The 26,206-nt window shown below is 42.8% G+C and overlaps 1 protein-coding gene across 2 annotated transcripts in view; it reads right to left on the minus strand.

Annotated features, from left to right (window-relative positions):
• The window catches only part of RTN1 (reticulon 1), a 404,193-nt gene that overhangs the window by 113,746 nt on the left and 264,241 nt on the right, over window positions 1–26,206 (minus strand). For both annotated transcript variants that reach the window (XM_029237636.1, XM_029237635.1), the window contains 2 exons: window positions 17,012–17,785; window positions 6,818–7,567 (listed from right to left, as the gene is read on the minus strand). In XM_029237636.1, coding sequence (XP_029093469.1) covers window positions 6,818–7,567; window positions 17,012–17,785 — 1,524 coding nt within the window. The remainder of the gene's footprint in view (window positions 1–6,817; window positions 7,568–17,011; window positions 17,786–26,206) is intronic.

A 26,206-nucleotide genomic window follows, 5' to 3' on the forward strand; every position in this document is an offset into this window, starting at 1 on the left:
TATTGTAAGTATTTTTGCATCTACTTATAACGATTCTGGTGACAAAAATTGAAATATAATTTGAGAGATGTTGGGAATAAAGTCACCCCCACCACCGATCCAATGTATCAGTAAGTCCTACTAAGTCAATCTCCAAAATATACTTTAAACCCATCCATTCCTCTCCACCTTCATTGCTACCTCCCTCTCCCAGACACCACCATCTCATGCCTTAACTACTATAATGGCATCTTATGATAAGTAGGATAAAGACTAAACTCTGCACCATGGTCTGGGCATGAAAGGGCACTGCCAACCTTCCAACCCCATTTTTCCCTTTGCCTACCACACTCTAACTATAAAGACTTTTTTTTTTTAGTTTCTAGAATGCTCCCAGAACTTTCCTGCCTGTGGCTTTTGCATTTTCTATTGTCCAGAAGTTTTAAAAGTTATCTCTTGCCACAGCTGATTCCTCAGTTTCCTCCTTCTCTGACCTTCTGATCTAAGTTCCACTATCACCATGTACTTGCTCAAGAGAACACGTCACTCTGTTGATTTCCTATTTAATGTCAGCCCCGCACCCACCCAAATGTAAGCCCTGCAAGGGACGGATTCATGTCTGCTTTGGTCATTACTATATTGCTAGTGTCAGGCAGGCAGTATACCATAGTGGTTGAATCAAAGGAAGGATGAATGAATGAATGGGTAAGGTCTTGCTTGGGCGGGGCTGGCATAACCTTGGGTAAAATTTATGTTATCTGTGTTACAGCAGTGGTTTGTGGGGTTACAAAGATAGAATCCAGAAGTGCAGAGACCATAACTGTGAGTATCCCACGCAGACTTTAGAGGAAAATGAGGTTAGCATTTGAAAGGAGGGGAGAATCCCCTGGAGCCAGTATTGGTGCTGAGAATTAGAGGTATGTGAATTATACCCTCCAAGCCTCATGACTGCATTGGTAAGCAAGGATGATTTATGTGAAGGAAAAAGGAACTAGATAGAGAATCAGGATCACCATCTAAATAGGGCCATTATTTCTTAGAGGCACCAAAATGTCTGCCATCTGTGAACTCTACCTCTACAGGCAATTTTGACTTGGATCCATCTTAGGAGCTAATCTATGCCCCACTCTGTGCCCAGGCAAAATTTACTAGGGAGTTGGGGTTCATTGTATCCCCAAGGAATTGGCATCAAAATATTACAACAACCGGGCTTCCCTGGTGGCGCAGTGGTTGAGAGTCCGCCTGCCGATGCAGGGGACACGGGTTCGTGCCCCGGTCCGGGAAGATCCCACATGCCGCGGAGCGGCTGGGCCTGTGAGCCATGGTCGCTGAGCCTGCGCGTCCGGAGCCTGTGCTCCGCAACGGGAGAGGCCACAGCAGTGAGAGGCCCGCGTACCGCAAAAAGTAAATAAATAAATAAATAAATAAAATATTACAACAGCCATTTTGGATCTATATATACATCCAATAGGTGAAGTGTCAAAAATATCTGTCCCTTGAAATAGTAAGTGCTGGGTCATCAAGATTTGGAGCAATTCTCTTCAAGACTGAGAAGGAAACCTTCCCAGCGTCCTGAAGCCGCCATTTAAAAAACAGACCAATATGCAATCTGGGACAATGCTAACCTTGTGACTGTTTCAGAGTAAGAGCCAATGAGGTGAACTGGCTACTGGCAGCCTCATTCTGTGATGCCTAAACCAGGAGAGTACCTTCTATCACTGGGCAGAGTCTCATAAAAGTAGCTTAACTGCTTTGAATAATATAAGATGGAAGGTTCAGTGCCCCCATCTAAATATTTACACTGCATACAACCTCACAGAAGCCAGACTTTATCCAGTAGTTACTGGTCCATCTTGTTGAAAGCTGGCATGGGGGAAGCAGCTACAATTGAAGGGGCATAAGTCCTTATGCCGATTCTGAAACCTGCGTTGTGAAAGAAAGATACTGTCCAAAGATCTTTATGGCCTGATTCACTAATTCAGTCTCATGGAAGCACATAAATATGGGACTAGAGCATAACTTTAAAAAAAATTACAGGTAGAAAAGTAAATGGGTCACACTTATTTTGGTTCTCTCCAAAATATTTTAGGACAGAAGCAATATCTGATATAATAATGAAAAGTAATAATAAATATCAAAAATGCTAGGTCTATCTGAGAAGACCTCCATCTGGGAGTCTTCTTGCAAATCACTTCCCTATAAGGAGATAAGCTTCTCCCTGCCACAGGGGGCTAAGCCCTGCAAGCTCTGGCTGCTGTAGCTGGTGCCCACAGAGAAAAGGTGCAGGGGCCCACCTCCCAGGGCACAGGAAGGGATGGAAACAGCTGAGTGCCCCCTCAGTCCCTCTCACTAAAAAACACCATATGCCCAGGGCATGCTCACCAAGGTGTTTTACACTATAGGTCTGGGTTGCTTAGCTCATCGGCTTACAACAAAAATTCTCTTCAGCATGCTTATTGAAAGTGCAAGTTTACGCCCATCCTGATTTTGTAGTTCTGGGGCAGGGGCAGAGCAGGAACCTGCATTTTTAGTCAGCACTTCAGGAGATTGTGAGGCACCCGGTGCCCAGGCAATGCTTTGGGAGCCACTGGCTTAAACCAGTATTCCTCAAACTGGGGTCACTGGATGCCTTGTTGAAAGTTTCAAATAGATAACTTTTGCATTTTGTACTTTGTTTTCGATAATTTTTCAAATATTAAGAACATCCTGGATTAACTGGATGATAATTTTATAACCAAACACTACCGCAAGACTTCCACTAAAGTTTTACAATCAGGTTGTCCCTCTAACTTTGTCTCAAGCCAATGAGTCTTTACTCAGATCCAGACCTGATCTGAATATCCACACCACAGTAAAGGCTGAATGATGTCGCTTCATTCACTCAGGAAGGGAATAGAAGAAGGAAAGGAGCAGATTTTGACAAATAACATCAGTGTACTGAATTGGAGGTGTGGGGGGTGGTCTATAGAATGTCCCACAAAGAGTGAGGAAATGGGCTTGGAGCCCAGAACAAAGATTCTCCAAAGCCAGAGATCTGGGAGGTGCTACACATGAGGCAGTGGCTGAAAACCTGTGTGGATGAGAGCAAGGAAACGAGGGACAAAGGAAGACAGGGAAAGAACTCGGGGCTAGACAGAGGAATTGGAAGGAAGGTAGCAAAAGAGATTGGGAAAGAGGTCAGAGACTGAGGGGATAACCAGGTAGGAGAAACATCAGGGAGATAAGGGAGGAAAGTTTTGAGACGAAGAGAACAGTCTCCATGTGAGCCGGTATTATCCCTGATTTTACTGCTAAAAGAAATAAGTTGCAAAAGTCTGTCCAACATGATATCACTTGTGCAATAAAAAATTGTGATACATAAAGAAAATTTCTGAAAGGAACAAGAAGAAGAAGAACAACCACAAAACATAAGCCTGTGGTTATCTCTGAGACTTAGGAATGTGAGGCTGGAGTATGGGAACTTTAACTTTTTATTTTGTACCATTTCTTACAATTTAAATTATTATTTTGAACATACATTATTTTCTCGCTGTTTTAAGGACTGTTCAGCAGTATGACATTGAAGTACCAGGAAGAACAAGAAAGATGAGGCTGAAAAGAGGTCTTTTGTGGGGTAGGAAGGTTGTCGTTGGTGACCTTCATCAGAACAGTTTCAGGTTGGAATGTGAAAGCTGACTGCCATGGTCTAAAACATTGCTTCTCAAGCTTCAATGTGAATAGGAATCACTAGGGGACCTTGGTAAAATGCAGATTCCAATTCGGTAGGTAGGTCTGAGAAGGACCCTGACATTTCTAACAGGCTCCCATACGATATCCACATGGCTGGTCTAACACTATGCTTTTAAATTGCAAGGAAAAGTAATCAGAATGCAGGGAATGGAGGTGAGTACCCAGAGACCACTATTTCTCAAAGAATGTGCCCTAGAAGATGAACCCTACAGCACACTCTAATAAAAGATTCTGCAATAAAATAGGTCTGGAAATACCACACACCCATCCTGATGAGTCTCACTGGGTATTAGTGTTTGAGAATTTTTTATTGGCTTTCACTTAGATGTTCCTAACAAGGGTTAACCTTGCAACAATGAAAACTTATCTATCCTATCATGTTCATGATAAGCCATCCTAGAGGCTATGAGGAAGCAGAATGATAGGGTAGCAGGAGCTCAGGGGGTGCACAGAGAAGGGAAACTGGAATATGACGAACCAAATCTTGTCTTCAGTGAAACAGCAGCAGAGGTCTCCAAAAGGTAAGAAAGGTCCAAAAATAGACCCTGTTAGGGCATGTGCACACCAGTAAAGCCTGATGTTCCTTGACAGTATGTGCTTTGATGCCGTCAGATATTTGCCAAACCTTATTCTAAATATTTCTGGACCTTTCTAAAACTTGGCCCAGCATCAGCAGAATAACTCCAAAGTCAGGGAGATGAGCATACTTGTGAATGCATGAACCTGAATGCATTTATACTGCCAGAGCCTTCAGGAAACCACAGAAGCTGACCTGACCTCACTGCTGAGGGGAGTCACACTTGACTTGAGCACAATCCTACTGTCCACAGACAGTGATTAAGAACAGCCTGGCGATGGCTGGTCAACACTGATCCTCCCACCTGCTGAGATGGAGCAGGGAGACCAGAAGAACTCAGGGCTCCAATAACCTGCTGGCAGCGCTGAGTCATCTGCCCAGAACCTTCAGTGCTTGGCTGCCCCAGGGCCTTTTAGACTCTCTTCATAGATAATGAGGCTGAGCGCTAAGTTTCGGTGGGAGACTGGATTTCAAAGGATCCCTCAGTGCAGAGGAGAGCAGAGGCTGTTCACCCTGCCATGCCTTAATTGTTTGAAAAGACTGCCACTTTCTCCTTTCTAACGTCTAACTTGGCAGCAGAGGGTCCAAGCCTTATGAGGCAACTTGCACAGAGATTAGAATGACACCAGAATCAGCCATTAAATATGCTCTGAAGTCTTTGCATTAACAGCTGTAGTATTCCATCACCTTAGCTCTTCATCGGATGTCTGGTCACTTGGTCAGTTCCAGCTGTCAAACTTGTCTCTCAAATATACTAACGAGGGAAATGGGCCTGCACAATACCATTTTCTCTTTATTAGCCTTCAGATTTACTTACTTTTGAGGATAAATATATTTGAGCAGCACTGTGCACATGGTGACTATTTCACTATGGGGACACTAGTTAGGGGATAAAATGGAAACACACGCGTGTTACAGTACAGTGATATGAAACTATATTCCGAATGACTCAAGCTCTCCTGCTTCAGGACCACAGGGAACTGCAGGTTGTTCAGGCTAATGCTATTTCCCAAAGCTCCCTGAAAGCTGCAGGGCCCTTTCCCACCACAGTCAAGAGTGGTAGCAAAAGAATCCAAATTAGTTCTAATATTCACCCAACAAATACACATTCCTACTGTTAAGTTTGTCACAGAATAGCCTCCCTATTGCACACACTAAATACACTTTAAACTCTCAGGGATAAGTTATTTGGGAAATCAGGAGTCAATTATATCAGCCCCAACATGATGCCACTGTCTAGGCCTGCGGCAACCATGCAGCAGGGTTATCTTTTTATTACATTCCTCCAGTTTCCCCCTTTCCAATGTGCTAATTTTAAAGAATTTAGAAGCCAGCTTCCAATCCATAATGAGAAAGTTTTTGTCCTCTATTTTTAGATGAGGCACTTTAATTGCTACTAACATCATTGAAGTTAGCATATAAACAGGAAGGAGAGGGTGTACTCTCAGAATCATTTATCCCCAAAAGGCAAAATACTTCTAAAAAAACAGAAAGCAGAGGAGATGGGTAAGAGGGGACCTTGAACAGAGTTGTGCTTTTAGGGTTTGTTTTCAAGTTCCACCTGGATGTTCTTCTACCCAGCATCTGGGAAGAGATTGTCTATCTTCAATGTAGCCCATTAACTAGACTGTGCAGGGCCTAATTTATTCACCTGACTCTTTCATTCCTTTCCTGAATTCCATTATACAACTGCAATCCGGTGTGGGGGATGACTTGGGGGGAAGAGTGCTGGGAAGACAAAATAATGACTTCCATTTTTTCTGCATTTGAAGACTTCATTCAACTCAAGATTTCTCATAGGAAAACTATAATGGCCAGATTAAAATCATTCTAAGTTAAAAGTGACTTTAAAATTAATTAGTCACCTTAGGCCTTGCTTAGGCACAGGAGAAACCCTGGGACTAACTTCCGGTCCCTGTCTTTCCTGGCTAGCTGGGACACAAAAACCTTACCAAGGCCCAAATTCCTTGCTGGTTTTGTCATCGTTGTTGTTGTTTTGTTTGTTTTTTGGTAAGAGAAAGGATGGCGCTGAGATGCTCTTGGCCCATTTAAGAAAGAAGTTTGGTAAAATGGAAGTGCTAATGGTGGGTTCCAGCACCTAGAGGGACTGTAGCCACACCCCATCACCGAGAGGGTGGGAAACTGGAAATGAGACTGGACAATAACAAAACCCCATCCCTTCCCAAGTGAGGAAACCCAGTCCTGGAACGAAAGGAGGGACACATTCACTCCATTCAGGAGATCTTGGAATGTACACAAGACCGCTCATTATTGGAGATGCTCTGGTTCAGCCAGCCCAGCGCAGCTCGGAGCACGTGTTTCTTCCATGGAAGCCCCAGCTGCGAATCTGAATCCTCTCATCTATTCCCCACCCCCCTCGGAATTGTTCTCCGGTCGATTGTTTGACCAGCTAGGACATGACTACAGGGCTAAGGCAGAACCACCTCCCTCTGCTGAGTATCTCAGATCACCCAGGCGAGAACAGTAAGCAAGACAACCTACTTCAAGAAATCAAGAAAGCTGTCACTTTACCTTGTTGCTTATTGAGAAACAGCAGAGGGGGTGCGAAACCTGGACCCTGAGGCCCAGGGCCCTTTGTGGCCTGGGAGCTCTGGTCGTAACTCGCTGCTTCCACAGGTGTCCGTGGCACTGCGGGCCCCTCGGGCGCAGGGGCTCCGTCTCCAGAGGGCAGCTCGGAGCAGACTTGGGGGGCGGCCGAAGGGAATTTGAGGAAGGGCCCCGGCTCCGCCAGGCCCTGCCGGCTGTGGGCTCGCTCCTCGGCCCGGGAGCCCGGCTCCTCCCGGATGGCATCCAGGGTGCCCGGCTTCATGGGCGGCGAGTCCTGCTCCCGTTTGGGACTCTCCTCCGAGGCGGAGGAGGCGTCACACGACTCGATGATGAGCTCGCTGTCCAGCTCAGCCTCACGCTCCTCCCTCAGGATGCTGTACTGGATGGACGGAGAGGCCGGCGACGGCGGCGGGCCACCCACATGACCAAAGGTCACGTAGCCCGAGGGCAGAGCGTCCTCGGCGGCCAGCGGGTCCTCAGACACCAACTCGATCTCCGAGTCCCCTGACTCCGCGCTGCTGGCCTCGTGGTCCAGGGGGCTAGGGATGGTGGGCAGCCCGGACCTGGCCTTGGCCTCCGGCCTGTCGGCCACCTGGCCCGCTGGCCGTGGACTCTCTGTTGTTTCGAAGGACAACCCCTTTGCTTCCTTAATGGCAGTGATCAGCTCATCCTCGGAGATGCTGCATTTCCCCTGGGATTCTGCAGCAGATGGTTCTGTCGTCCCACAGAGCGAAGAAGAGCCAAAGAGGCACACACAAGGACAAGACAGATGGACAGAAAAAGAAGAAATAAAACAAAATTCCATTAGGGGAGGTATTTTCTCGTTGCTTAAAAAATACATATCTCATTAGCACAAAAATAGTCTGTTTCCAGGGCCATGCTGGAAAGACAGGCCACCTGAACTAAAAGGCTAATTACTGTTATGGCCCAGTTAATCAGTGTTTGATATACTTATCTATCTTAATCTAGCTATTTTTAAAAATGACCCAGCAATTTCTTAGCGTTAGCACCTCGTTGGTTTTTCTGTTCCAATGTGGGAAAGATTCTAGAAGTCATGGTTTTGATTTCTAATCCATTCTATGAGGAGAGTTTTCCAGTTTCACAGATTTCATTAGATAATGCAATGTATATAACTCTCTAATTTGGCCCACCAATGTCAAAAAATCTGAAATCATCCATTATTCCTTGTCTGTTTCTGTTCATATTCCCTACTTCAATAAGACAAAGAAAGCTAATTTGGATCCTTGTATACAACTTGACTTCTAAGCTTTACATTTCCCATAAGAATCAATACTTTTACTCCCTTTTTAGTGAAAAGTGTAACAAAGTGGAGCAATATAATAGATAGTTTTTGCCAATTCCACCAAGCAGGCTGTGCAGATTACCATACTGCACAACCCCACAGGGCTTCTAGTGGTGGAGCCCACTGTCATTCTTTTTCATCTCTTCACCTCCTCTTGAGAAGAACAATACCCAAGAGTCAACCCCTGTCTACTGGGTGAGTGCCTGCCTTCTGTCTGACGTTTATCCAGATGGCCCCCAAACCTCACCAGCAATCTTACTGATATTTCTATCTTAATTGAAATTACCTGGGATCGCCATGACAACAATTTTCAGGAGCTTAGTTCTCCCCTTGCCCATGCAGCAGGGCCTTATTTCAGAATATTCTAGACAGTGATTTCTGGCCCTTTTGTAAACAAGAACCACTTGTCATTTCTCCAAAGCTCTGAGGTCACTGGGAGGGATATAGGAGGGGTAAGAGGTAGACTATCTATGGCTAAGTAATCTGTCAATTTAGGACTGTGGGAGAACCCCAATGGATAAAACATTTTAGATTTGTCTAGTTCTCTAAAAAGCTGCATTGATTTTATCCTTTATCCGTGTATCATTCATTCATCTGTTATTTATTGAGAACCTACTATGTGTCGTCACTCTTATAGGCACTTGGGATGTATCAGTGAATGAAACAGGAAACAAAATCTCTGCTTATATTCTAGTGGGAGGAGAACACAATACACAAACAATACATGTAATAAATAATTAAAGTATATAGTATGTTAGAAGATGTTAAGTGCTATGGAAATAAAAAAGTAGAGTAGGGTAATGGGATCAGGAGGGCTGTGACAGGGTGGGGATGAGTTTGCAATTTTAAATAGGGTAGTCAAGGTAGGCCTTACTGAGAAGGAAACCGATATTCAACACTTGAGAAGGTGAGTGATTCATGAAGATATCCAGAGGAAAAGCATGCCAAGCAGAGGGAACAGATAGTACAAAGACCTGGAGGTGGGAGCCGCAATGATTTATAGATATCACAAGGAGGCAGTTATGTCTGGGGCAAAGTGAATAAGGGGGAGAATAATAGGAAAAGAGGTCAAATGCACTCAGGGAAGGGGGATCATCATGTAGGATCTCATCAGGCTTTTATTTTGAGAGAAATGAGAAACCATTGGAGGGTTTTGAGCAAAGAAGTGATATGATCTATGCTGTTGTTTTTCTTAATAACTTAAAACAACAACATCCTCATTATCTTGCACACAATTTATGTGTAAAAAGATTTACTGCATGATCCCAAATTCTATTTTTATAGAAGTTAGTTCCATAATAAGTCATGCACATAGTTCTTTGACATGATTACAAGCAGCATAAAAGTATAAAAGCTACATTAATTCTCACTGGTATGCCAGACGGAGGAGGAAGAAGATAGGGAGTAGAGGCTAGTGTGAATGGAGGAACAGCCTGTACTTCCAGAGCACTATCAGTAGCTACATAGTCACAGCTCCACTTGTCGAGCATCTGCTGGGATAGAGGCACTTCACATATGGGGCTTTGAGTCTAGTGGCAGTAGGTTAAGTGACTTGTCCAAGGTCACTGTACTGGTTTTTCTATCTTTGCCCCCTTGGACTTATTCCCATCTTTCTCTGCCCTGTTCTCTGTCCTGAGAGGCTGACCTACATAGAAGGCATTACCTGGAATTGCTTCCCCTCTAGTTTCTGGTTGTTTTCAGCCAATAGGAATCATAGGAGGAGGGGGTGGAGAGAAATGTTAGGGTATTTATACCTGTTGCTGCTTCTGAAGCTCCAGGTTTTGGCAGGCTTTGGGAACGCTGTTCCCTCCCCTTCCTCCTTCGGGTCCAGGGGTGCTAATAGATCCCTAATATTGCCAGTCCTTGAGTGCTTTACCATCTTTTGTTTGTTCTCTTAACTGTCTTTACACATTTGTAAATAGCTACCTCTTTAAACCCTCTTCAGTTACAACCTTTGAGTGTGTCACTTTGTTTCCTCACAGGACCCTGAATGATATAGCCATGTGGCTAGAAATGACTCGGCTTAAATTTGAACTCAAGTCTTTATGTTCCATGTGTTTCTCACTATATCAGGCTACATCTGTTCAAAAAGGGGGTGGGGTCTCAGAGAGGGCAAATTATATTTTGGAGAATGAGACGAAGAGGAAAAGTGAGCTGCATAACCACATACAAAAGAATGAAGCTGGACCCCTACCTCATGTCATATGTAAAAATTAACTCCATGCGGATCCAACCTAAATATACGAGCTAAAACCAGAAACTCCAGAAGAAGACACAGAAATGAATCTTCATGACCCTGGATTATACAGTGGTTTCTTAGACATGACACCAAAAACATAAACGACAAAATAAAAATACACAACTTGGAATGCATCCAAATTAAACACTTTTGTGCGTTAGAGGACAACATCAAGAACGTAGAAGGACAATCCACAGAATGGGAGAAAATTTTACAAACCATATATCTTATAAGAGACGTGTATCTAGAATATGTTAAAAATTATTACAACTCAGTTATAAAAAGACAACCCAGTTAAAAAATAGGCAAAGGGCTTGAATAGACATTTCTCCAAGGAATATTTACACGTGACAAAAAAGCATATGAAAATATGCTCAACATCATAATTCACCAGAGAAGTGCAAATAAAAACCACAGTGTGTTACCACTTCACACTCACTAGGATTGCTAGAATAACAAAGTCAGAGAGTAACAAGTGGTGGAAAGGATGTGGAGAAATATAAACTCCCATCCACTGTTGGTGGGAATAAAAAATGGTATAGTTGCTTTGGAAAACAGTCTGGCAGTTCAACTATTTAGTTACCACATGATACAGAAATGTCACTCATAAGTAGAGAATCGAAAACCTATGTCCATACAAAAACTTGTACACAGTGTTCATAACAGCATTATCCATAACTGTCAAAAAAGCAAAACAACCCAATGTCCATTAATTAATGAATGGATAAGTAAAATGTGGTATATCCATACACTGGAATATTATTTGGCCATAAAAAGGAATGAAATACTGATACATGCTACAACATGGCTAAACCCTGCAAACAGTATGCTAAGTGAAATAAGCCAGTCACAAAAGACCACGTATGACTGGAAAGTTAAGCAGACCCCTGATCATAGAAAGGCCTGGAAGCTAGTTTAAAAGTCAATATTTTATCAGGAAGGCACTGGTGGGTCCTAGAAGGGTCAGGATGAACTTAGGAAAGAAAGAATAAAAGAAGGATGACCCATTAAGAGGATACTGCAATAGTCAAGGGGAGGAATTATGACAACCTAATGAGTTGTAGTGGTCATAGGGATGGAAAAGAAAGGATAATTCAAGAGACACTGAAGAGAGTGAAAGCACAGACTTGGGGTCTGCTTCATGTGGTAAGTGAGAAAGAAATGGGGGGGGGTGTCAAAGATCACTCAGAAACAGTGAGCCTGGGTGAGTATAATGAATAGGAATTCCATACTCAGAAACATGGAAGTCAGAACAGTGAGCTGTTTTGATGGGTCAGGGGAAGAAAGTTCTCATCCTGGATATTTCATCCCTTTCCGTAGCACACATCCTTCCAATTTCTCATGCTGGCAGCCTCTGTCTAACCATACAAACTGCCAGGACTGACCAAACTCCTACTTGTACAACATTCCTAGGAGACCACGAAGCAGGCAGGCAGGCAGGCTCTTGGGCTAAGAGGACCACAGGTGGCCCTGCAGGGTAGCCTGCCTCGTGTGCAAACCGGCCTGATGCTGCATCATTCAGGAGACAGGGTGGTGCCCACTCATTCTGCACAACCGGGTGCCCCTGGGTGGCTCTGTATGTGTATGTGATGATTTCATTAACATCTGTCTCTTCACCCTCCCCCACTCTCCCTGACCCCAGACTGAAAGCATCATGAGGGCAAAGGGCAGCCAAGGTGTTTGTTCACTATCATATCCCCAGCAGCTAGTGCAACGCCTGGCACATAGGAGGTACGCAACAAAGAGAGCTCATGTGAGGACTACCTCAGATCTTAGAACAGTGGTTCTTCATCAGGTGTATGGCTCAAAACCGCCCTCAGAAATTCTGACTTAGTAGAAGTCAGTCTGAATGGGGCCCAGGCATCTGCATTTTGTAACTCTAAGGGTGATTCTAAAGATCACCTCCAGTTAGGGATGGCAGATTTAACAAATAAAAATACAGGATACCCAGTTAAATAGGAATCTCTGATAAACAATGAATTTTTTTAGTATAAGTATGTCCCATGAAATATTGGTATTTTTATCTGGTAACCCTACCTCTAGCTGAAAACCACTGTGTTAGAGCATTCAGAAAAGAAGGCTCAAGGATATTGCTTTATTTACTCAAGAGTAAGGATGGTATCAGACAGCTGTGGGGTGGGAGGAAAGGGCCTGATAAGTTTCATCTTGGGTAAGTAAAAGTACTACTTTAAAAAAAATCATCTTTATTATGAGTGAAAGGGGACTCAGTATATTGTGTAGACATTGCCCTCCATTCTTAAAGTGAAATAAAAGTTTAACAAAGTGCTAGGAGGAATCAGGAGAAAATTTAGAACAAAACAGAGGTTTTCCTACCCTTGTTAAAAACTTACGGGCCTCTAGCTAAGACACTAGTTATGTGTCAGGTCTGACACAGCAAAGCTAGAAACAGTCGCTGAAAATAATTAAATAGAATATAGAAACTGAGGAGGTTAGAACCACCCCACATGGGGAGATGTGTTTGCTGCTGCTGCTAATTTTGAATGATATAATTCAGATTGATAAAATGGAAGGTGAACATGGGCCAGTCTACCAAGTCGCAGATGCCAGTGAACAACCATGAACAATGCTGCCATTCAGGCCTCCCCTTTGCTCCCAGCTCATTCTCCACTCATCTTCCAGAAGGATCTTTTGAAAACACAAATCTGATGCTGCAGCTCTTCCCTTCCTTCTCCCCACTGCAGCCACACTGACCTTCTAGCTGCTCCTGGAACACGCAGGACATTCCCAGCTCCGGGCCTCTGCACTGGCTGTCTCCTCAGCCTGGCGTTTCTTCCTCAGGTGTCTATATGGCTTGCTCTCTCACCCCATTCAGGTCTCTGCTGAAAACCATCAGCAGGGAAACGCATTTCCTCATGGCCACCCCATCACCCTCTTACATTCTATCTTGCTTTATTTTTCTTTGTAACCATTATAACGACCTGATATTACATTATTATTTATTTGTATGTAAGTCTTCTCAATTAGAACGCAAACTCCATGCATGCAGGAAACTTGTTATGTTTCACCACTGTATCCCCAGCAGTGATGGAGCAATACCTGGTATGGAGTAAATGGTCAATACATATTTACTAAGTGAAAGGATGAATGAATGAATGGCATCACTTCCCAGATTAAAACCCTCCAATGCCTTCCCACTGCATTTGGAACAAAATTCAAATTCTTTATCCTCGCATGTGAAGCCCTGAATGATCGGGGCCCTGTCTACCTCTCCAATTCTGTTCTATGCCATACTCCTCCCTTGCTCCTTTCGACCATCTTTCAGTTCCCAAATAATACAGCCTTGGGGCCTGTGTATTAGTTGTCCTCTGCACCTGGGGCCCCTCTTAACCCCTCTCTGAATTGTGGGCTTCTTCTCATTCAAATCTCAGATCACATGTCACCTCAGAGAGGCCATCCTTGACCCTCTCACACCCAACATTCTATCACTCTTCACAGAATTCATACCCCATGAAATTACACTATTTATTTATGTGCTTCCTTTTATTGACTTCTCCCACTAGCAAGTAAGCTCCATGAGGGCAGGGACTTTACACATCTTGTTCACTGCTCTCTGGTGCCCAGCACATGTCTGACACATGGAAGTCACTCAATAAGTATTTTTGAATAAAAGAATAAATTTTCAAAATGGGTAGGAGAATCACAGACCTCATGAATGCAAAGAAATAGCAACAGTTTTCAGAGTTTAAACCGATTTACTTTTTATTGCTTATTTCTTTTTAAGGGACACTGGTGTGGTTTTATGGTGGCCTCTTGATTATTGTCCTTTCTGAGGATAACACCTCAAATAACATCCATGACCACCATAATATCCTTCTAGGTGTTTGTGTCAGAAACAACATGCTGCCGATGGGCCAGTGGTCTGGTGCATCAGGGCACTTACTATAGTTTCCTAAAATACTTCACACGTATTCATGACTGATCTTTGCTTAGAAGAAACTTTCAATATTTAAGCTGTAAGAATTTTTACCTCCGTACCTCATGGTACATTATTTAATATGATGAAAATAATTAAGTATGTTGGAGAAAGTTACAAAATGTAAAAATCTATTGGAATTGAAGAAAGTATATTAGACTCCTTGCTTAAGCTTTAGGGTCTGTGGCTAAAACTGTCCTAAATTAGATCTTCTTCTGATTCATAATTCACATAATTAGGATTATTCCCCAAAGTCAGTTGATAATTCCTTATTTATTAAACAGTGAAAAACTGAATTCCTTTTCTTTAGGATGCTTTCCTTTTCCTCAGTTTCTATGTAGGATTATATGTAATTCTTTGTTTGTCTTACCTGTCAGCACAGGAAATGGCAGAGTGAAACAAGACCCAACAGATGTAATAAAGCCCAAATCCTCCAGTGTCTATGGGCACAGTGTCACATGGTACCAGGGGCTCACAAGATGGGGAGGGGGTCAGGGTAACCTCTTGGGATAAAAAAGACAAGGAGAAAAGCCTCAATGACAAACCGAGTCCTCCTATCTCTCCTATTAATTTTATTCTTACGTGTTCTCATGACTCAGGTGTTATGGTGTGGGACGTGTGTGGAGAGAGGAGCTGAACATGGGAGATAATTGTGTAATGGGACAGGAGACTTTCTCTTTCTGGAATAAACCTTACTTAGAATGTTTATTTGAAACAATTGCAGAGAAGACCACTGCCCTAATCCCTTGCTGTCAAATGGCCACCAAGAGATCATAAAACTCCAAGATCATGAGAGCCAAATCCGACTTTGTCTTCTCTTGAAGATGCTCCCGAACCCCAGTGAGTCGTGACTACTGAAGAAAAAAAAATTCCCTCCTAATTAACGAATCCTGTATCAAGTCTTTACCATCAGCTTTGTAAACTGTAATTTTCTCATGAGGCATGTGTCATATAATAAATGGACCAAAACGTATGGGGTCATTTCACTCTTCCTGAAGACTGGCCAAAGTTCTTCTGTAATGACCACCAGACAACCCTGGAGCTCTGTAAACACAGCTTATAACGTAGTTTATATCTTCAGAGTGTCAGTATCTTTATGTCATGGGATAACAGAAGGGTTTTACATGCATTGCCAGAAAAACCACAAGGAGGCTTTGAGACTCAGATAGGTCCCTACCTCCTGCTGTCAGCTGGGATAAGTCACGCTGGAGTGTGACTATTTCCCTGGTCATCTGTCTCACTGGAAGGCAGGGACTGCTTTTTGTTTGCTTTTCAACTCCAGCATCACCAGTGCCTATTCGAGTGCCTGACCAAAAGAAAAGTGTGTGTTGAGTGAATGAATGAATTTGAAAATCAGGAACTTGGTGCAGTGAGTTTACAGCTGAATGAGTCTGAGGTAAGGCTGGGGAGGGGAGGAACTGATGCTAAAATCTTTAGGGAAATAAGATAGGAAGGACTTCCATTAAATCCCCTCTGTTCTAACACTTGGACTTACTGCATCATCGGGATTTAGAGCAGTCACTCCTAATTGTAAGGGTTTAGATCTGTTTTAAGAGTTCAGTAGAAGCTCTTTTACCTGCGGTGCTGAAAATTGCTTTTTTTTTTAACTTTTTATTTTATATTGGAGTGTAGTTAGCAGTGTTGTGTTAGTTTCAGGTGTACAGCAAAGTGATTCAGTTATACATATACCTATATCTATTCTTTGGAAAATTGCTTTTTGTAGATCAAAAAGGTTTGTAAATTTCTTTTGGGTGGGGTCAGAATTCCAGCCACTGGAGGCAGGGGACGATTCAAGGATCGCTCATTATCCTCTTCATCCTGATGCCTCACGAGCGTTTAAGAGCGATGGAGATACAAAGGCTCCACTTCTACTACCCAGGATGGTGGCACAGGGTGGGATGGGGAAGCTCTAGCTACCAGTGGTAGCTGGCCTTTCATTAGGGTATGGAAGGTCCCCTTTGTGTTTGAGAGGGGTTTCGATGTGGTTTAACAACACCCTGCCTTGAGTCAGAGTAGAAGGCTCAGGTTGAAAAACATCATAGGCTAGTGAATTCTGAACTTTTTTTATTCTAACCAAATAGGATCTTTAGTTTAAAAAATAAAACTGTATGCAGAACTTCAATAAACTAAAAAGATGAAAATGATGTGCTGAGATTGAAGGGGGAGGGGAGGAGTACCCTTTGTTTAGGTTTCCTGTCACTGCCCATTCCCCCCCACAAAAAAAAGACTCTAACCCCTACCCTACCCCCCTTCATTGTTCAGACTTGGAGCTGGGGCCAGGAATGTTGCTCTGTCCAAGGTGGCCCACCTGGTCTGGGAAGAACAGTCAAGGTACTCTCCACGATGCCCAGAGGTCAGGGAGGAGAGCTAACCTAGAAGCTGGCAGCATCTCCTTCTCTGCTCTGAAGAGTAAAGCCACAGGAGGATTTTAACGTCCCCATCGTGTCATCTTTACCTCTCCCCACAAATGAAGAAAGAAATATTTTACAAAGCAAATCTGACAGGACTCTAAAAAATCCCAGATGTCAACCTTTGCATAATGGGCACAAGACTGAAAAAGTTATATGTTAATTAAATCAGTTAAATTGAGATTTAAGTATTTTGAATGCAAATCTTCACTCCTTAATGTTCAGTTTTCCATATGCTGGGTTTTCCCAAGGCAGGGAACACCCGTTGCCTTACCTGTTCCAGAAGACGGAGGAGTGACGGATCCTGGGCTGTCATCTTCAGGCTCTGAGACGGTGACTGTGGGGACTGTGTCAGGACTTGGTTTCAGGCAGATATCTTGCTTCTCGGGGGTCTTCTCTGGGGTAGCAGTTTCAACAGAAGGCTCGATCTCAGTCAGCGTGATTCTGACAGGAGCAGTGATCAGAGGAGCACCGTGCTGTGCTTCAGAGATATCGTCTACATATGGTTCAAACGTTGATTCTTCAAATAAATGGTCCTTGAGGATTTTTCCCTCCACAGGAGATGGTTTCTCTGCTTCACGGGCCTCTTCGGATTTTGCTGAGATGTCAGTGTCCTCATTCTTAAAGTCCAAGTCTTTCTCTTCCAACTTGGGGTGACGTTGCTCCTGATATTTCACCTCCTCTGGCCTAGTTATGTCAATGTATTTATAGGCTTCTGCTTTCATCTGGTCCAGGGGGTCTGCTAAGATCTTGTTCACTTCAGTGGACTCTGCGGGAGTCATTTCTATTCCAGAATCAGAACTAAATAAGCCACGAGGCTCCGTCCCAGGCACATCTGGTAAGGAGGGTCCGGGGGTACGCAACTCCTCAGGGCTCTCTGAAGCGGTGATGTGGCTGTTTTCCTTCTGAAGAATTCCAGTGAAATATGTAGAATCCTCCCGAGGTGGGTAACAGATGTCAGAAATCAGAGATGTGTAACACACTCCTTCCCCATCTTTTGCTGCTGTTGAAAAGGTACGATCCATGGCCCTGGAAACATCTGCTGCACCTGTGAATCAAAACGGCCGCAGACAGTGAGGGGGCGCCTGGCACTGGTTCTCGCTCCAGCCTAACCCACCACCCACCCTGGCCCGTGCAAACACAGCATCCTTTCTCCTCAAGACCTCAGAGTTCCTTCGGACCACTCTCATGTTGCTTTGCCTTGTCTCCCTGATAGCCCCAAGCACTGGTATTTTTCTGGCAGCAGACCACATAAGCTGCCACATCCAGAGATGTTGGGGACACACCCCAGACGACTAGAAAGTTGATTCTCAACATCTGATACTTCAATATACAGTGACTGATTCTTACTTGGTATTATTCAACAGAAGCCTTCTTTGTATCTAAAGTATTAAGGACTCTTTAAACAGAGGTGGAAATATAGGCAAATTCAGGTGTGTAAATACAACAATAGGCTAGTCCACTAGGGAGAATGGTTGCTCTTGGAGACTCAGCAAGCTGGGAGAAGGCTCTCTGGTCCAGCCCTTTCATTCAGGGACTCCTGCCCTACCTGGATTGATGCCATCCCTTCTCTTGTAAAGGTTCTCAGAGAAAGGAACTCCCAGTTTTCTGGTGGCCTCATCCCAAAGTGGTATCACCTTAATGGAGTGCTTCCCTCTTTCTTCAGTTTTCCCCTCATTTTGTTTTTCTTTTCAATTCCCCACCACTACCCACCCTTTGCCTTCCAATGATATTCAAAATGACCCACTGGGAATTTCTTGGTGGGTTTCTAAGAGCAAAGTAAGTTTCCAAGATTGTGTCTAAAGAATGCTTTCACCAGGCCTTCATTTTATTCGTAAACGAGCCAAAAAATTCATTAACAGCAAGCAGAAGAAGGAAACCCTTTACTATTTTTCTGTGCTGTAAAATACTGCCAGAGGGGAAGAAAACTAACATTCATTGAGGCCGTATCATGTGCTAAGCAGCAGGATTTTACCTAATTCTTTAAAACTAATTATTTAAATTAAGCCCCACACTCTCAAGAGATCACACATACACACACACTCAGCCCTTAAGACACACTCAAAGAATATTCCAGATTAGGGCACCAACTCATAAAAGTAACAAAGGTAGTAACAGTAACATAATAATATTAATAGCTAATATTTGAATCTTGCTACGTGTCAGAGTACCAAGCTTTTTATTGACTCATTTAATCATCAAAGCAATCCTAGAAGACAGGTACTATAATTAGCCTCACTTGACAGATGAGGAAACTGAGGAACAGAAGGGCTGAATGACACACCAAAGATCGCACAGGCAGGAAGTGGCAGAGTCAGGATTCAGACCCTAGAAGTCAGAAAACCTCGCCTAGTGTCCTTTGTACCTCCTTAAATCAGTCTGTGAAGTGTTCTTTTTTTTTAAAGTAATTTTGAATCAGTTTTATTACAAATAAACTTAGCTATTTTCTTTTCCTAGCTTTCTCCTTGGTTACATGAGCCACTGTTAGTCTAAGGGGAATGGAAAAGCACAGAGCCTCCACTTCTAGCACTCTTCTGGCTTAGCACCATTGCAGGAGCTTCTTTCCTTCCTAGGAATTCTCTTCATCCAGATACCTGCATTTTACCTGCATACCTAATCCACTCACCACCAAGTCTTCCTCAAATGTCACCTTCTTAAGGAAGGCAACCCTGACCACTGTATCTCAAACTACAACTCACCCTACACTCCCAAGCAACTCTGCCCCTTCCTACTTTTCTCTACTTTTTCTTTTTCCTGTAGCACTTATCCCCTTGTAGTATACCATATAATTAACTTATTTATTCATTACTTATTTAATGATTGCCTCCCCCCCACTTGCTAGGTATGTTCCACGAGGGCAGGAATCTTTGACTATTTTGTTCATTAATGTAGCCCAAAACCTAAAACAGGGCCAGGCACATGGTAGGTACTCAATAAATATTTGCAAAATTAAAGAAGGTAATTTTGAAGTTTAGAATAAAGCATAAATAACACAATGTGTGAGAAGACAGGTTGGAACATACCCCTAAATTGCTAGTGACATTCACTTTATTCAGCAAGTAGCCTAATTTTGTGAGCAACAGGCCAGTTTAAATCTGGACATTTCAGCTAGTCTTCTAGTTATACTTCCTTTGTATATGGCAGCCCCTCTTCTCAAGTTAGACAAAAACAAAAACAAACTCAATAACAAAAGGAATAGTAGTAATGATGGGTCTTACAGTCTACCATACATAGACCACCAAAGAAAAACTATTCAATTTAAATCCATGTGTGCACACACACCATTATCCTAAAGGATATTTAAAGCTTCTTTCGTTATATGGGCTTAGCCTACATGTAGACCTCACTGGAGGCAGGGAAATCAATGCAGAGATATTTCACTACAGACATTTGGATCCTGGGATTCTCTACCACAATTACCTGGAACCACTTCCATATGTTAATAAGTAATGGTTCACCAGAAAGTAAGGAGGGGTTTGCCACTGGATATAAACAGTCTGGGGAGTGGGGGAGGGGATGCTCTCCTGGGGAAGACACAGTAGATAGTTTCCAGGGCTGTGTCACAGTCATTATCATTCAACTTTCAGTCAATGTTTCTATTGCAGGGGCCACCACAGGACTCCTGACCCTTATAGCCCTGCAGCCCACTGTCTCCTGCCACCAGTTATCACACTAAACACAACTGTCACCTATTCAGCAACTGGCCCCAGGGCCCTGCCTTGCCTCACTGGATAATCCTTAAACTCTGCAGCCTAGCATTTGAGAGACATGAATGATGTGAATGCCAGCTGGCCACAGCCCTGTCTCCACTACTCCTCTCACTTACCCTCTACTCCAGGCACAGAAAGCCCTTCACAATGTCACACTCACTCTACCAACCTTTCTAGCCCTTTCACTCTCCAATTCAAACTCTCAGCTCTGGTTAATAAAAACTGCCCATCACTTCTCCAACACTTAATCCTTACAATCTCCACATCCAAATCTCCACCTTTAACCTCAAGCCATTAAAGAAAAACAGCTTTAAATGCTACCCACTCCAAGATGAATTTGCTGACCACCCTGTCAAGACCTGACCCCTTCCTATTTTTCTCCCTCCCCTATCCTGTAGCACTTAATTATATTTGCTTGTGTCACATGCATGACACACGACTTCTATATTCTACGTCATCTCCTGCCAACCTGTCAGTTCCTGGAGTCTGAGGTTCATGTCTTGCACACTATATTGTACATAGTAGGCACCCAATACAAAATGAATGAATGGACCAATCAATCAATGAGTAGGCATTCTATGCAGAACAAACTAATTGATGCAAGTTACAAAGAGGATGTTTTTAATCTATTATGTGAAAGAACTATCCAGAATTCAAGTTATCCAACAATGGGATAGAGCTGAATCTCAGGAACAAGACTGTTATGATCCCAGTGGGCAGGCAGAGAGAGAGGCCCAGAATCTGTCTAGGCAGGAACCAGCATTTGGCAGAAAGTTGGATGGGACAACAGCAGAAGTCTCTTCCAACTCTCTGTGATTTTTATACCAATTGGCTGCCACCATAGTGGGACACAGCTTCCTTTACTTCTTCTTTGCCTGTACAGTGGAATCAATATAATTTTCCCTGAGGTGATGCCACAGAGCTTGCCAAATATATGGCAGTAAGTGAGGGAATAGACTCTAGATTACATCTGTATTACTTGAGAGACTATAAATAGAATCAGTTATTGGGAAGAACTCCCACCCCTGAAATCCTCATCTTACTAGTTTCGTCTTGCTCAGAAAACCCAGCATAAAATTGGAAGGGCTCCTTTGTCACATTCTACAAATACTACCAAGTAGAGGAAGAGGAACAAAGCCATTTGCGTAAATCACACATTTTAAATGGCACCATGTAAGAACCCTCATAAAAGCAACAAATAATCTAAATACTCTAAATATGGTCATGTCCCATTTCTTAAATTGAGTTAAATATCCTGAAAGATTCTCAAGGTTCGAAGTTATTGAATTTGAAAATGTGTATACATTACATAGAGCCTGTTAGATACAACTCTTGAAAATAGGAAGTCCTCGCAGACAGTAAATTATATGAGAGCAGAGTCCTGTGGGATCACTGGAAATGGGAAGCAGAACTGAGCCTCAAGGCTCAGGAAAGCCAATTAATCCTTGTCAGCGCTTCCCGCAGAGCTGGCAGCTGTGGGGACTGAGGCAGACAGCATAAGCCAGATGCCCCAGGCAGGAACCAATATTGTTACATTGTTAGATACAAATCTACTAAATAAAAGGGCTTTCCTTGTCTAGACTAGAAATTACTACTTTCTTTATATAAGCAAGGATTCCTCGGAACATCTGATTTCCTCATTCTCTCTGGCTATTGCCTTGGCCATCTAGAAACCTGATTCATGTGGAGGCAGATGTACATTGAGAGTCAATGTGTGGACTCACATGTGCCCTCTCGGGAGGTGGCTGGACAGGAGGGCACAGCAAATTTAAAATGGGATTGATTTTCAAATTTTCATTTTACAAGTAACTTTTTAGGAAAGTACTTATAATAAAAGCTGAAGGAGCCATAGGTCACTATTTCTAGTCAAAAGCTAAGTGAAGGAAGAATGAAAATAAGCTAAAACTATTGCCATTAAATCATATGTGCTGATAAAATCAGGCTTTTGTATTCACCTATGTCCTAGATCAGAAATGCTAATCATGAGCTAGGCAAATTCAGTAGTCTCCTAAATGGTGGGTATTTTACTTTTTTAATTTCTTTGGCAATACTAAGGAATGATGACTAGCTGAAGACAGTTTGACTTTCCTCAAGGAAAGTTTCAATCCTACAATCCTCATTCTTCACTCTGATTTATCCTTACCGAATCAAGCTCATTGGATTGCTAGCCTACAGCTTAGGTTTGTATTCTGGCTCTATTATCAGTTGTGAGACTCTGGGCAAGGTAGCCTCTCTGAGACTCATTTATTCAGTTTTAAAATGGGGGCAATAATAGTTCCCATCTTATTTGGCTGTTATAGGGATTAAATGAGATTATGCACTTAGCTCTACTCCTGGCACATAGTACACACACTCAGTAAATGAGAGCTGTGGATTTTATGATTATCTCTATTTTGCAGGGAGGACACCAGCATTTACAATATATACCATCTGTCCATTTGGTACTTTATCCTATCTAGTGACATGTGATCAGGGTCGTTTGGGCCAGAGGAGTTAAATATAGCCAGTCCACACTCACACTGCCCTCTGGGGTCTGCTGTAGATGCTGAAGTCCCAAGAGTGCAAGGCCAGGGTTCTCCGCACAGCTCCATGAGCAGGTGGTTGGGTGTTAAGTACTTTCTAGTGATACAACTGATGGATCCTGTCATGAACGTGGTGATGACTGACTTGGGTATGATATGTTGAAATTTACCAAGACAACAGAAAAGGAAGGCGAGTGTTTGGTGCCCACAGATGAGGTTTCTCCCTTGTGGCTGGAGTTCATTCTGACTCCTCAGGGTGGAGATAAGGGGTCTATGGTTTCAGATGATACTTCTGTAACTCAGTAAAGACCCTCTCACTGCACTGAAATGGAAACATTGAGAATGCCAGAAAGAAAGAAAGATTACATGAAAAGGTTTTCTGAGCACAGAGGTAGATGTGCTCCATTAGATAAACATCTGGATTAAAAATAAAAACAAAACACCAATTATTGTTTGAATAGAGTCAACACTAACAGGTATAGGGGACAATAGTTCCATTAATTTGAGAAATATTTTTTAAAGGGGGGGAGCATATAAAAAACTGGAATGACAGCAGGAGTAGGGTGAGAGATGCATGTTAAAATTCAAGAATTAAAGGCCAGAAACACTGACCCGAAGTGAATCTGCATTCACTTCTCCCAGAATCATTTGCCCTTAGACTGCCTATGTTATGGATGGTAGTAGCCTGCACAGAGGTTAGGCAGTGAGGCTTTTCCCCTGAAACTCCCACTCATCTTTTCTAAATGCTAAGAAATCAGCAGGCCCACGGTATGGAGGCTGTGACACATTTGACAACAGAGCCATCTATGAGGGATGGATATGCCAGGGAGGCTCCAGGAGCCTCTGTGTCACTTAGAAAACATTCTCTTCTAAAATTAAGTACCTGTTATTTAACATGACAAATGGGCACTGAGAAATTAAGGTACATCCATTCTTTAAAAATTTATCTATGTGATTAGTTAATTGAGTAAAAAGGAAAAGATGAGCCTGCATTCCCTAGCAAAAGACTTGAAGCCAATGCTGATGACATGCTCGGGGTTTAAGAATATGAGTAAGTACTCTTTCTTTCCCCAACTCACTGCCTTATTTAAAGCTCGCCTGCCAGAATAACAGATTTAGCTGTCGGAATTGTAAAATTAATGTTTAATAAAAAATGATTCAGCAAGTTTTGGGTTTTTCCCCCACTATGAAGAGCCAGGGCTTGCATTGCCTGTGGAGTTTTCACTTTAGCAGAAAATTCTGTTAGAGGGAAAAACCTGGCCCAGCAGCAAACCACTGTCTAAGTTTCTCTGACAGTTCTCAGCAGGGTCTTGGAAAGCATAAAGCTGCCAAGTGCTGCGATGCAAAGTAAGCCCAAGCTCTGGTGAGCGTCGAAGTGTGGGGACTTCTTTTGCCTGTGTTCAAAGATGGAAATGTGATTCTGCAGCCTTCTTGGGTGGGGAAAATTTGGGGGGAGGAGGGGGTAAATATTTATTTATAATTTACTTAGATCTTAAGAAAAGTTCCTTACAACCCTACCTAGACTTCCCATTGCTTTTTTTTAAATAAAAGCTTTACTGATTTATAATTCACAAACCATAAAATTCACTCCTAAAGCATGCAACTCAGCAGTTTTTGTTTATTCACAGAGTTATGCAACCAACTAATCCACCCACTTAGTTTAGATATATTCCACTCTTTATGTTTTCAATACAGAAAAAGCTCTAAGTTACCTTCACCATGCAAAGAATTTACCTTTGGAACAACAAAAAAAATTATCCCAATCTTTTTATTATTTGTTGAAGAATTTTGCTCTCTAATTTCCAAAGAGAAAAATAATTGTTCTTGGTCGTTTCATTAATGCTATGTATATATTGATAGTAGCAAAAAAAATACGTACTATGTTTCTGTTTACACTTTAATGGTTCTTTCACTCCCTCCCCCGACAGAGAATCATCTAGCTGATCCTCAGAAACCTTCTTACATGACCTTTCTTCCTTACTTCCCATCCATGGCTACTTCCCCAGCTGGACCCTTATCACCTTCTACTTGAATTAATGTGATAGTTTCCTCAGTGTTCTAAGGGTTCCAGCTTTGCCTCTTCTTTGTGCCACCTTGCACACAGCTGACACATTCATCTCCCTAAAACACCACTTTCACCGCTTCACTTCTCTGTTCCAAAGCTTTTGGTGAGCATCTTTGCCCATCCTTTGGCTTAGAATTCAGGATCATCATCAATGAGACCCCAGTCTGCCTTTATGGCTTTATTTCTGAGCCTGCTCAAGAAACAAACCTGTTCACCCACAAACATGAGATTTTCAACTTCTATGCCTCTGTGCAGGTCCTTTTCCTCAACTGAAAGGCCCCTTCACTCCTCCCTAAGTCCAAATAAAGCCTCTGGTGATGCCACACCCCCTCTAAGCAGCCTCCTCCTAACACCCCACTCCTCACTGCTTTCTCCCTCATCTCCACTCTGAGGCATGACCATTTGTTTGGGATCCACCAGCTTCTCTGCCTTTGTCACCAGTTATCTTTTTTCCTATACTGGTTGAGAACCATGTCTTATACTTCTTCATATCTTTGAGTTCCTAGCACTGTGCTTTGCACATAGTATGTACTCAGTAATCACTGAATGGATGATTATCTCCATATTACCATATGATTGAGTTACATCCAAGAACTTTTATTATAAGCTTTACCATTAATCATGTATTAATTCAATCAAAAAGATTTGTTGAACACTCACCATATGCAAAGTGGAGGACATTCCCATATATATGTAGGCTTAAAAATCTGGTGTCACAAAAATCCACTGTGAAGTCATTGTTTGTAACTGGAAGTTTGGGTGTCCCTGGCTGCTTGTGGCAGTGAATGCTGGGGGGTGGCAGTGATGTTGGAGGATCATAATAAGAGGAGGAAGGTCCTCTTATTATGATCCTCTTATTAACCTGTGTCCTCTCTTAGGTTCTCATGGCTCAGGCTAGAGCCTTCTTCATTCTTTCACATGATTTGTTTTCCTCACACTGGGAGCTGCTAAGACACATGAACTGTACCTTGTACCTCACTGTTTCCCTCATACTAAGCATGTTTGCTGGCATATAGGTTTTATTTGGTAAATACTTATGGGATAAATCAATGAATATGTTGCCATACTCATCATACTGGTTACAACCAGGGGATACACTATAGTTTGTCACTGTCCCTCTACAATCTGACCTGGACCTGACTACAACCTGATGAGGCCAGAGACGGACAGTG

The sequence above is a fragment of the Monodon monoceros genome, unplaced genomic scaffold, assembly GCF_005190385.1.
Source record: "Monodon monoceros isolate NGI ecotype Baffin Bay Population unplaced genomic scaffold, NGI_Narwhal_1 Super_Scaffold_21, whole genome shotgun sequence".
Lineage (NCBI taxonomy): Eukaryota > Metazoa > Chordata > Mammalia > Artiodactyla > Monodontidae > Monodon > Monodon monoceros.